Raw genomic sequence first — 12472 nt, 5'->3', positions numbered from 1 at the left:
AAAACATAAAATATACCTGAGGGAAGACGTCTTTCACGTCTTGTGTATTCCTAAAACTGGATCTCATTATTGAAGCACAAATTCAAGCACCAAAAGCATGAGATTTCTTTATTTAAAATATGCATTTTTATTCATTCAAGCTATATGGCTGCAATAACATTTTAGTTTAATTTAGTTTATTACACCACTTGTGCAGCCAGTCACAATTCACAATGGTACCATTTACTTGGGACGATGGTTTGTGTGTAACTTGTGTGCCATTTTTGTATGACAAATCATTTTTAGAGTAATTGTACATAAATAGTTTTAGCAAAACAAATATGATTATTTTTGAGAACCCTTTTACATGTATATACTTTACTGCAGGCGTTGCAATGACGAACGCTATGTAGTACAATAGTTTAGCGTTTATTATTTAATTTTCATAATTCACTAAACACCGCATAATCTAAAACACCTTCAACTATAAAACACTCTTGCTCTTAAGCCAAATGAAAACAAATAATTTACGGCATCTGGATGTACTGTAAGTCACTATTCTCTGCATTAGCACTGTTTTGAACTTGCTCTTTGAATGCTTTCTTGTTTACTAAATCTTTGGACTTACGAGTTGATCGGTTCAAAATGATGTAATCGCAAAAAAATGTTTCTTTTCATTTTAAGGCATTATTTTCGTTATAATGTACTGATTCACAATCTTAGTCAATATTTAATTATTATTCCAGTACTCTTATTGTGCCGAAAAAAAAACCCCTGCTTTGGAAAGCACCTGCGTGAATGACACCGGTACGCTATATGCATACCGACACTTCGAGCACTGCTGAGATCTAATAAAACTGTTGTTAGTTTTTTTTTTTCTGATGACTGTTTTTACAGCTAACTGAACAACATATCCCGGGCATATTGTATACTTGTTGTGAACAGTCTGGGAGTTTTGTTGATCTTCCTCTGGTAGTTGCGGCTGCTGTGACCATAGACTGAAACAGGTAGCGCGGACACAAAAATGGCGGCGATAAACTACAGTGACGTCACATGGAACCTATGGATTTGCTACTGTATGTCCAACAGATTGGGTTATATGGGGTTTCTCTCCAGTGCTGTAGAGGGCGCTAAAACTCTTTCTAATGCGTCAAACTTAGATGTAAACAAACTTCATCATGGCGTCTGCTATGTTTTGCTTTTTATTTTTCCTCAATCTCTTTTTGCACACAAGAGGATTTACTGAAGTTCAGCAACTTTCAGATTCATGCTACAAACCAATGAAGGACCACAGACCATCATTTATAAAGTATGTAAACAAAGTAAACGAAATCTTCATACACTATGGATGGGAGTTTTGGACAAGTACGATAGCAATATCCAGTATTTTAGTACATATACCGTAATGCCATGTTATTTGGCCTTTTTTATTATTTATTTGCGTGTGGTATAATAGTACACTGGAGCCATATACAGTACTCTGTTATATATGAATAATCCCAATGAAAGAAATAAGAACAAGTTTCTTACAAAGTACAAATATCTAAACATTCTTTAATTAAGATACATTTACTTGAGTCTTGATTTCTGAAAAAAATATCAAACTTAAGTGAATTTCTGTCTGAAACACAAAATAAAATCTGTCAGTAGGGAAAGAAAAAAAAATCTTGTATTCCCTTTAAATTCAATTAGTTTTTCTTACCCCTTTGGCAGTTGTTTTTATTTATATTTTTTAGTTTTTGTACATTTTTCGAAAAATAAGTCATTTTACTTCTGAAGTAAATGTATCTTACGTATGATTGCTTAGACATTTGTACTGGAAAACAAGATAAAAATGCTTAGAAAGAAAATGACTTTCTTTCTGCAGTTCATTCAACACAAATATCTTCACATTTCTAAATCGAGATACATTTACTTGAGTCTTGATTTCTGGAAAAAAATATCAAACTTAAGTGAATTTCTATCTAAAACACAAAATAAAATCTGTCAGTAGGGAAAGAAAAATAATCTTGTATTCCCTTTGAATTTGAAGAGTTGTTCTGACCCCATTGGCAGTTGTTTTTATTTATTTTTTCATGTTTTGTGCACAAACTTCAGTTTTTGTACTTTTCAGAAAATAAGTCATTTTATTTCTCAAGTAGATGTATCTTTATGAATGCTTAGATATCTGTACTGGAAAACAAGATAAAAATGCTTAGAAAGAAAATGACTTTCTTTCTGCAGTTCATTCAACACAAATATCTACACATTTCTAAATTGAGATACATTTACTTGAGTCTTGATTTATGAAAAAAAAAAGTGAATTTCTGTCTAAAACACAAAATAAAATCTGTCAGTAGGGAAAGAAAAAAAAAATCTTGTTTTCCCTTTGAATTTGAAAAGTTGTTCTGACCCTATTGGCAGTTGTTTTTATTTATTTTTCATGTTTTATGCACAATCTTCAGTTTTTGTACTTTTCGGAAAATAAGTCATTTTACTTCTCAAGTAAATGTATATTTATTTATGATTGCTTAGACATTTGTACTGGAAAACAAGTTAAAAATGCTTAGAAAGAAAATGACTTTCTTTCTGCAGTTCATTCAACACAAATATCTACACATTTCTAAATTGAGATACATTTACTTGAGTCTTGATTTATGAAAAAAATAACAAAATTAAGTGAATTTCTGTCAAACACAAAATAAAATCTGTCAGTAGGGAAAGAAAAAAAATCTTGTATTCCCTTTGAATTTGAAAAGTTGTTCTGACCCCATTGGCAGTTGTTTTTATTTATTTTTTCATGTTTTCTGCACAAACTTAAGTAAATGTACTCAAGTAAATGTATCTTTATAAATGCTTAGATATTTGTGCTGGAAAACAAGATAAAAATGCAGTATATTAATATTTACACATTTTTAAATCAAGATACATTTACTTAAAACGCTAAATTACAAGATTAAGTTTTGTTTCCTAACAATTGTATCAAAATGTTGGGTTTATGTGTTTAAAACATAAGAAAACCGGGGGACAACAGGGTAAGAAAATAAAGTTTTTTTTGAGGTTTTGCTTGTTGTTTTAATTGTAAACTTGCAAATTTTTCATTCTCAAGTCAATTTATTAAAAGTTTTTTTTTTTCCAGTACCCTGGTACTTTCGCCTTTTACATGAAGGTAAGAAGCAGGGCAATTAGGAAGGTAATGATTTGTTATAAGGTGTTATATCAAATTGTATTTAAACCTGATGATTACAATGTCTTTTCCTGCTGTCATTTACTAAACTGATAATGATACTTGTTCTTTAATAATACCGTAATATTTCATGCATGTTTCAGGACATACCCCCGGCCTCATGAATATTTAAACGTCTCTGATCTCCCCGCCTCCTGGGACTGGCGCAACATTGATGGCAAAAACTATGTGAGCGTCACACGCAACCAACACATCCCACAATACTGCGGCTCCTGCTGGGCCATGGGTTCCACCAGCGCACTCGCAGGTCAGATTCAGGACACTACAGTAGAGTACAGTATAACAGAGTACAGAAGATTCAGGTTAAACATGTTTTTCTGTCTCAAATTCAGATCGAATCAACATCAAGAGGAAAGGGGCGTGGCCTTCTGCTTACCTGTCGGTGCAGAATGTGATTGACTGTGGCGGGGCGGGCTCATGCTACGGTGGAGATCACATGGGCGTATATGCGTATGCACATAAACACGGCATTCCTGATGAGACCTGCAATAATTATCAGGCCAGAAATCAAAGTAAGTAAACTCTGCAATGACATGAGAAGCTACGAAACTGTATGGAAGCCTGTTCCCGCCATGAGGTAATCTCTCGATAATGACTTTTTCTTGCAATTCTAAGAAAAAACATCAGAATGCGAGACAAAGTTAAAATTGTGAGATACAAACTTTGCAATTTTAAGACAAAAAACAGAAATGCGAGATATAAACTAACAATTCTAAGAAAAAAATTCAGAAATGCAAGATATCAAGTAAGAATTGTGAGATATAAAATCAGAATTGCAAGATGTAAACTTGCAATTCTAAAAAAAAAAGGTCAGAAATCCTAGACATTGTTAGAATTGTGAGATATAAACTTGCATTTTTTTAAAGTCAGAAATCTGAGATATAAATCAAAATTCTGAGAAAAAAATAAAAAATGCAATATACAAAGTTAGAATTAGACAGACATAAAATCAGAATTGCAAGATTTTGTGTCTTCTCCCGTCCCGCAGGAAAAAAAAACAAAAAAAAAAACGTATTTGTATTGCTATTATTAAGGAGATTCATGTTTGTTTCTTTCCCTGGCCTGCATGTATTCTGACGCACTGGTAGGGAAGATGAATAGTAGCCTGGGCTATCGGGGACATCTAAAACGCTTAGGCTACCGCACATTTCTTTAGACTTTAAGTACTTTGATTTTGGCTATTGAAGTAATCCGTGGGCTTGATTGGTCCTGGTGTAAATGTGCAGAAAGCATGTCTGAAAACAGCTAGCCTATGAGAACACAGAAAGACAAAACACACATTACATTCGAATATGATTTAGTTTTTATCAAAAACATTGCACCATCAAACGGCACATAAAAATAGAGTGCTTTGCAAAAAAAAAAAAAAAAAAAATATGATAAACATGAAAACAGCAGTTTTGCATTTATTAACCAAAGCCAGATGTCACAGGTATTCTCTAGCTTACCTCCCGATCCCGCAGTGTTTTTTTTAGCCGCCCATTCCCGCCCGCAGCAAAGTTCAAAACGCCTGCTCCCGCGAGATTTGCGTTGGGTCCCAATCCCAATGCAACCCTCTATTGTGAGATACAAATTTGCAGTTCTGAGACAAAAAACACAAATGTGAGATATAAACCTACATTTCTAAGAAAAATGTCAAAAATGCAAGATATGGAGTAAGAATTGTGAAATATAAATCAGAATTGCAAGATATTAACTTGAAATTCTAAGAAAAAGATCAGAAATCCAAGACATTTTTAGAATTGTGAGATATAAACTTTTTTAAAGTCAGAAATCTGAGATATAAATTCAAAATTATGAGGAAAAAAATTCAAAATACAAGATACAAAGTTTGAATTGGGAGACATAAAATCAGAATTGCAAGATATAAAGTATATGTAAAACAGATACAAAAAAGGGAGATTTAAACTGAATTACAAGATAAACAGAATTTAAACTTGAGTTTTTATCTAAAAAAAAAAAAGGTATTGAGAGATTTTATGAGTTGCATATGCATTTTTTATCTTTTAAAAATGCAAATGTCATATTAATGCAACTTGCCACTAATTTGAACTAATCAACTAATTACTCATGTATATTAGTAATTATACTGTTACAGTGAAGTTCATTGCAATTTGTGGTGGATTTAAATATTAAATATAATTATTTGTGTTCTTTTTTGCAGAATGTGACTCATTTAATCAATGTGGCACATGCTCATTTTTCGGTTCCTGCTCTATAATTAAAAACTACACTGTGTGGAAAGTTGGAGACTATGGAGATGTCTCAGGACGAGATCGGATGAAGGCTGAGATCTACAAAAATGGGCCAATCAGGCAGGTTCTACACCACATATTTTGAGTTAGACATAAATTAAACTACTAAGCTACAACTCTCATACTGTTGGGCCTTAAATGGCAGCAAAACCTGTATTATGCAAATGATAAAAGCATTCGGCTGTAGTTCATTAACAGTAGGCTGTTTACAACAGGGCTATAATAGTTAACTAAATTTTAAATAATAAAAAACATTGCTTTAAATAACTATAAAAATCTCATTTATTTTTTTTAGTAAGTTGCTAAGGCAGTGTTAATCTTATTTAGTTTAATAATTTAATTTTAATAATTAAAAAAAGTATACCTTAAACTGAAAAAAGTAATAAACTAAATGGACATATTTTAATAAAAATGACAAAAACACACAACAAAATTACTAGAACATTAAAATTAAAATGAAAACAGAAAATTTGAAAATAAAAACTAATCCAAAATATTAATAAAAACTATAATTTAGAAATTTCTGAATTTAGAATTTTGTTTATTATATATCCTTCAGAATGATTTCTGAAGGATCAAGTGACACTTAAGACTGGAGTAACAGCTGATGAAAATTCAGCTTTGCATCACAGGTATAAATTATATTTTATATTGTAATAACATTTTGCACTATTACATTTTTTTTTCTGTATTTTTATCAAATAAAAGCAGCCCTGATAAGCATAAGAGACTTCTTTAAAAAAACATTAGAAGTCTTACTGATCCCAAACTTTTGAGCAATATTGTTTTAAATTCTGTGTGATGCATCTTTTCAGCTAATAGCACATTTATTTGACCTGAAACAGGAGAAGACATCTTCCCTGTGAAAAGGAAAAACATAGAGCTGGTCAAACAAAAGAGGTCTAAAGCCTTTAAGGAATAACAAACATGATATCAGCTAGAATGAAAGGTCACAAGCAGAGAACAGGATCCACTAATGTCATCAGGACAGGGATAAACATAGATCAGTTTTATTATTAGACCTGGAGGGAAAATATTTATTTTCAAATTCTGGCTTGATTTTGTCTATACAGATGAACTTTGCCATTATCAAAACAGTTTCTCTATTTCTCTGTGTTGTAGCTGTGCAATAATGGCCACTAAAGGCCTGGAGGCGTATGATGGAGGCGTTTTTGCTGAATTTCACATTCTGTCTATGCCGAATCACATCATCTCAGTGGCAGGATGGGGCGTCTCAGAGGACGGGACTGAATACTGGATCGTCAGAAACTCCTGGGGCGAGTTCTGGGTTAGCACATTTACAGTGGCCTTCAAAAAGCTCTGGTTTTACCTGTTCAGCTTTACAATAATCACAGAAGATCTGTGGATTTAAAGGGGTCATTGGATGCAAAACTCACTTTTACATGTTGTTTGAACATTAAAGGGAAACTTTCGGCAAAATGCAATCTGGGGTGTTTTTTGGATTGTAAACGAGTCAAACTTTCATCTAAAAGCATAATTACGACTTAAGTGCCACTTTTAAGATTGACTGTGATTTCGTTTTCTGGTCAAATGGCCGGTGAATGAGTGCTAGGGGCACTAGTTTGAGCGCATCAAAATGGATATTTTTACAACACTAAGAAGACTCGACACACCATGAAACTTTGCTCAAAGTATCGCCTGGGTCTCTACACGTGAACTCGAGCATTGAGAACATTGTGTACAGTCGTGGCCAAAAGTTTTGAGAATGACACAAATATTAGTTTTCACAAAGTTTGCTGCTAAACTGCTTTTAGATCTTTGTTTCAGTTGTTTCTGTGATGTACTGAAATATAATTACAAGCACTTCATACGTTTCAAAGGCTTTTATCGACAATTACATGACATTTATGCAAAGAGTCAGTATTTGCAGTGTTGGCCCTTCTTTTTCAGGACCTCTGCAATTGGACTGGGCATGCTCTCAATCAACTTCTGGGCCAAATCCTGACTGATAGCAACCCATTCTTTCATAATCACTTCTTGGAGTTTGTCAGAATTAGTGGGTTTTTGTTTGCCCACCCACCTCTTGAGGATTGACCACAAGTTCTCATTGGGATTAAGATCTGGGGAGTTTCCAGGCCATGGACCCAAAATATCAACGTTTTGGTCCCCGAGCCACTTAGTTATCACTTTTGCCTTATGGCACGGTGCTCCATCGTGCTGGAAAATGCATTGTTCTTCACCAAACTGTTGTTGGATTGTTGGAAGAAGTTGCTGTTGGAGGGTGTTTTGGTACCATTCTTTATTCATGGCTGTGTTTTTGGGCAAAATTGTGAGTGAGCCCACTCCCTTGGATGAGAAGCAACCCCACACATGAATGGTCTCAGGATGCTTTACTGTTGGCATGACACAGGACTGATGGTAGCGCTCACCTTTTCTTCTCCGGAAAAGCCTTTGTCCAGATGCCCCAAACAATCGGAAAGAGGCTTCATCAGAGAATATGACTTTGCCCCAGTCCTCAGCAGTCCATTCGCCAGACTTTTTGCAGAAGATCAATCTGTCCCTGATGTTTTTTTTTTTTGGAGAGAAGTGGCTTCTTTGCTGCCCTTCTTGACACCAGGCCATCTTCCAAAAGTCTTGGCCTCACTGTGCGTCAGATGCGCTCACACCTGCCTGCTGCCATTCCTGAGCAAGCTCTGCACTGGTGGCACTCCGATCCCGCAGCTCAATCCTCTTTAGGAGACCATCCTGGCACTTGCTGGACTTTCTTGGACGCCCTGAAGCCTTCTTAACAATGCAGTGGAAAGTTTTTTTCGGGATTAAGTTAATTTCCATGGCAAAGGAGGACTATGCAATTCATCTGATCACTCTTCATAACATTCTGGAGTATATGCAAATTGCTATTATAAAAACATAAGCAGCAACTTTTCCAATTTCCAATATTTATGTAATTATTAAAACTTTTGGCCACGACTGTACACAGAGTTTACTAAAAAGAAAGTTTTTGAACAACTCACTTACACTGTTTGAGTTTCCGCTCGCAGCCATCTTGCCAGTCAAGAAGTGTCGATCTATGAATGCGAATGAATGGACTCCATAGGACGAAATGTCATGAAGTTTTATTTCCAATGAAAAAAGCATGATCCCTTAGCAAAGCTCCTGCATTCGAACCAAGGGGGATTTCTGGCGACAAGTTTCACGCGAGTTACGTCATAGATTGAGAAACAGCTACGATTACTATTTAGACTGGTGTATTGAATGAAACCCGTTGTTTTGTATTATTACTTAGCAATATCTATATATAATAATAAAAGTGATCATGCTTTTTTTTATTGGACTTAAAACTTCATGACATTTCGTCCTATGGAGTCCATTCATTCACATTCGGAGATCGACACTTCTTGACTGGCAAGACGGCTGCGAGCGGAAACCCAAACAGTGAAAGTGAGTTGTTCAAAACCTTTCTTTTTAGTAAACTCTGTGTACACAAACAATGTTCTCAATGCTCGAGTTCACGTGTAAAGACCCAGGCGATACTTCAAGCAAAGTTTCATGTTGTGTCGAGCCTTCTTAGTGTTGTGAAGATATCGATTTTGATGCGCTCAAAGTAATGCCCCTAGCACTCCCATTCACCGGCCATTGAGCAGAAAAAGAAATCACGGTCAATCACGGTCAATCTTAAAAGTGGCTCTTTCGTCGTAATTATGCTATTAGATGAAAGTTTGACTCGTTTACAATCCTAAAAACACCCCAGATTGCACTTTGGCGAAAGTTTCCCTTTAATGTCTTGGCAGTTTGTGTACACAACCACCCTACAATGATAAAAATCCACCCAGTAGTTTTTTTTTTAAATCTTTAAAAGTAATATCCCCTTTTTAAAATCAGGTCATTCTCAGCTTCTTGTCATTGTGACGGCACACAGACAGAGGCCACTCCCACAATAGCTGAAACAGTCCGACTCTGATAGCCATTGTGTGACTCAGGTGCAGACAAGCGACTGAAGTGTTCTGTTGTTGGATGTAATAATGAACATAGCAGTCGTTATTTACTCCCGACATCTGAGCCGCTGAAGAAGCAGATGATTAATGTTACTTTCATTTTTAAAAAGGAAAACGCCGATTCCGATCTACATATGCGTCTAGTTCATGCGAATCGTTCCTTTGCAAATGGCCTTTCTTAATAATGTGCTCGTTGCCACATTATTAAACACGGCTAAATGCTGCTAATGTAAACATTACGGCTCATAATCCCACATCAGAGAGGGGCGGGGCGAGCAGAGCTCATTTGCATTTAAAGGGACCATGCAATAAAATGAGTTGATATTTTGCAGAGTTGATTTTGACAAGGTAAAAGGGTGTTTTTTTTACACAACTAATGAGAATTTTTTACCAAAGTATATTATAGACTTTTCATTAAGACCCTAAAGAATTATAAAAAATTTTGGAAAATGGCCATCCGATGACCTCTTTAAGAAAAAAATCTAATTAAACGCATTGTAGAAATATTTTCTCTCAAAAGTTAAAATTCTCTCATTTTCTCACCCTTATTTGATGCGTTTCAACTTTCCAAAGCCTTCACACTCTCTGTTCCTCTCTGGTAGAATTGCTAATGCTCCTCTATTGCAAATACTTTGGATAAAAACTTCTAAATACATAAATGCAAATGCATCACTAAGTAATGTGAAATTAAATTTTCATGTGCTTTACATATTATTGCAAAGTGGTTTTGGTGTATGGCAATACACAATAAAAGCGCTATATAAATGCTTCATTCATGTTATACCAAAACTTTTTTTGAACATGCAATAAGTGTGTCAGTATGGCTGTGATTGCACTGTTTATCTTGTGTTTTATCTCTTACAGGGGGAGTCAGGCTGGGCCAGAATTGTCACCAGTGCATATAAGGGAGGAAAAGGAAACTGGTACAATATTGCCATCGAGCACCACTGTGCATACGGAGACCCAATCGTTACATAGATCAGGAGGAGCCATCTAGAGCAGTTCCTTTCATTGAGCTAGAATTGGAACTGACCTGGGATCAGACCTCACAGAGCACATAGACACTATAAACCTGTTATTTATAACAGCTAAGAAATCTAATCTAATCGTTCTGGGTGTAAATAATTGTTGTCATATCAAATATGGGATATGTGTTATATTACAATCTTTCTAGTAGGGTGAGAATGGACATGATTGATAGTAAACAATTAAGTTTCTTGATTAATTGTGACCCTGGAGGGCAAAACCAGTTATAAGTAGCATGGGCAGTGCTTAATTTGAGCCGGATCCTTTTCTGAGGTCTGATTTGAAATGTTTGCCTTCCGGTATTTGTTTTTAAAGATCCACCATTAACAAGTGCACTAGATTGTGAAAGTGCGTGCATGCATGCATACAAGACAGAGCAGGTGCAGGTCTATGTAGATGGATTTGGAGGATATGTATTGGTCCTCAACATAATTTTGACCAATCAGCTTTTTTAGGTTCAAAATCGCTCTCATTAATTGGTGCTTACTGCTTAACCCACTCTCTCCAAACGAGCACTGCTCGCAAAATATTAGTGCGCCAAGTCAAGATTAGATTATTTATACAGTGCTTTTTACAATAAATCAAGCAAAATATTGTATAAACATTATAAACACTATAAACATAGCTATGCTAGTTCCCCTGACTCCAAAACAAATAATTTAAATGTAACGTTACTCAGAACAGAACATATACATATAGAAACCTAATAAACCCAAACAAAGCAAAACTGAAAGTTCCAGGTGTTGAGCTCACATGTAATTTGGCACAAATCCAAACGTTTCCATATTCGCAATGTATTTGAATAATAAACTATTATTTATAATCATGTAGACTAGCCTTTGTACTTCACGGTCGTATATCAATGGAGAAAAAAAAAATTTAGCAAAAATTTGCTCGTCATAACAGCAGAGTGGACCGATTATACTAGGCTACGAACTATTTCAATTGACCAGAGTTACATTTTACACGTTTGGTTAACTGTATTTTATTTTGATAATGTAAAGACTCAGATGTCAAGTTTGAATTGCTAGAATATGTGGTGTGTGCATGTGAGGCGCCAGTGCAATTGAATAGCTGAAACAAATTCTCATAATACATAATATATTTTTGGTCATACAGATAAGTGTTGGACATAATTTGAAACCGTAAAGTGTTTAATTTTATTTTTGCACGCTCACAGTAGCAAAACAGAACATTTGTGCTTTTGTAAAATACAGCAAGCCAAATACTGTTAATCTGTTAATTCAGATTTAAGTCAGATATATTTTGCATATTTATACTTTTCATATATATAACATTGTATGGGTTAAAATGATCGATTTTTCTTTTATCACAAAAAATCATTAGGATATTAAGTAAAGATCATGTTCCATGGAGGCATTTTGAAAATTATTTAGATATTTTGCACCCTCAGATTCCAGATTTTCAAATAGTTGTATCTTGGCCAATTATTGTACTAATAAATCATGCATCAATGGAAAGCTTATTTATTCAGCTTTCAGATTATGTATAAATTTCAATTTCTAAAAATTGACCCGTATGACTGGTTTTGTGGTCCAGTGTCACATTTTATTAAAAATCACCATGTAAAATTTGCCAAACACTTTTTTTTTTTTGCCAAACAATTTAGGAATGATAGGGGTTGGTATTATTAATTTAATGTCATAAATTGCACTTTACTATATATGTTTTTGTTCTAAACAACAACAACAACAACAACAACAACAACAACAAAAAAAGAAAATCCCATTCTAAAAACAATTTTGTACTTTCAGCAGTGTAGCAACTGAATATGTTTTGCTCTGTTTCAGTAATTGAATAATCTCTTTAACTTGTCATATAATGTCAAATTTCATTTAAAAATAATAGTTTACTCAAAAAATGAAAATTGTCATTTACTCACCCTCAAGTTGTTCCAAACCTGTATGAGTTTTTTCAGCCGTTTAACACAAAAGAAGATATTTTGAAGAATGTTAGTGATCAAACAGTTGACGGTAGCCATTGACTTCCATAGTATTTTTTTTTATAAT

General features: G+C 34.5%; 1 protein-coding gene across 1 annotated transcript; it reads left to right on the top strand.

Moving 5' to 3' along the window:
* The first annotated feature begins 1157 nt into the window (after nt 1-1157).
* LOC141344021 (cathepsin Z) lies at nt 1158-12466 on the top strand. The gene is made up of 6 exons (XM_073848738.1): nt 1158-1288; nt 3289-3452; nt 3538-3717; nt 5370-5520; nt 6583-6748; nt 10281-12466. Exons 1-6 carry the CDS (start codon nt 1158-1160, stop codon nt 10392-10394), a joined length of 906 nt encoding a protein of 301 aa, XP_073704839.1. The 3' UTR covers nt 10395-12466.
* Nucleotides 12467-12472: the final 6 nt, after the last annotated feature.

This window comes from Garra rufa, chromosome 10, assembly GCF_049309525.1.
Source record: "Garra rufa chromosome 10, GarRuf1.0, whole genome shotgun sequence".
NCBI lineage: Eukaryota > Metazoa > Chordata > Actinopteri > Cypriniformes > Cyprinidae > Garra > Garra rufa.
Note: the sequence above shows the minus strand (reverse complement) of the source record. Positions and strands in the feature narration are given on the sequence as shown.

What these genes read in the sequence shown, in the direction of transcription:
- LOC141344021 (XM_073848738.1), top strand. Translation starts at nt 1,158, where the DNA reads ATGGCGTCTGCTATGTTTTGCTTTTTATTTTTCCTCAATCTCTTTTTG. An exon ending in CACAGACCATCATTTATAAA is followed by an intron (nt 1,289 to 3,288) that starts GTATGTAAACAA and finishes TGCATGTTTCAG; the next exon opens with GACATACCCCCGGCCTCATG. An exon ending in ACTCCTGGGGCGAGTTCTGG is followed by an intron (nt 6,749 to 10,280) that starts GTTAGCACATTT and finishes TATCTCTTACAG; the next exon opens with GGGGAGTCAGGCTGGGCCAG.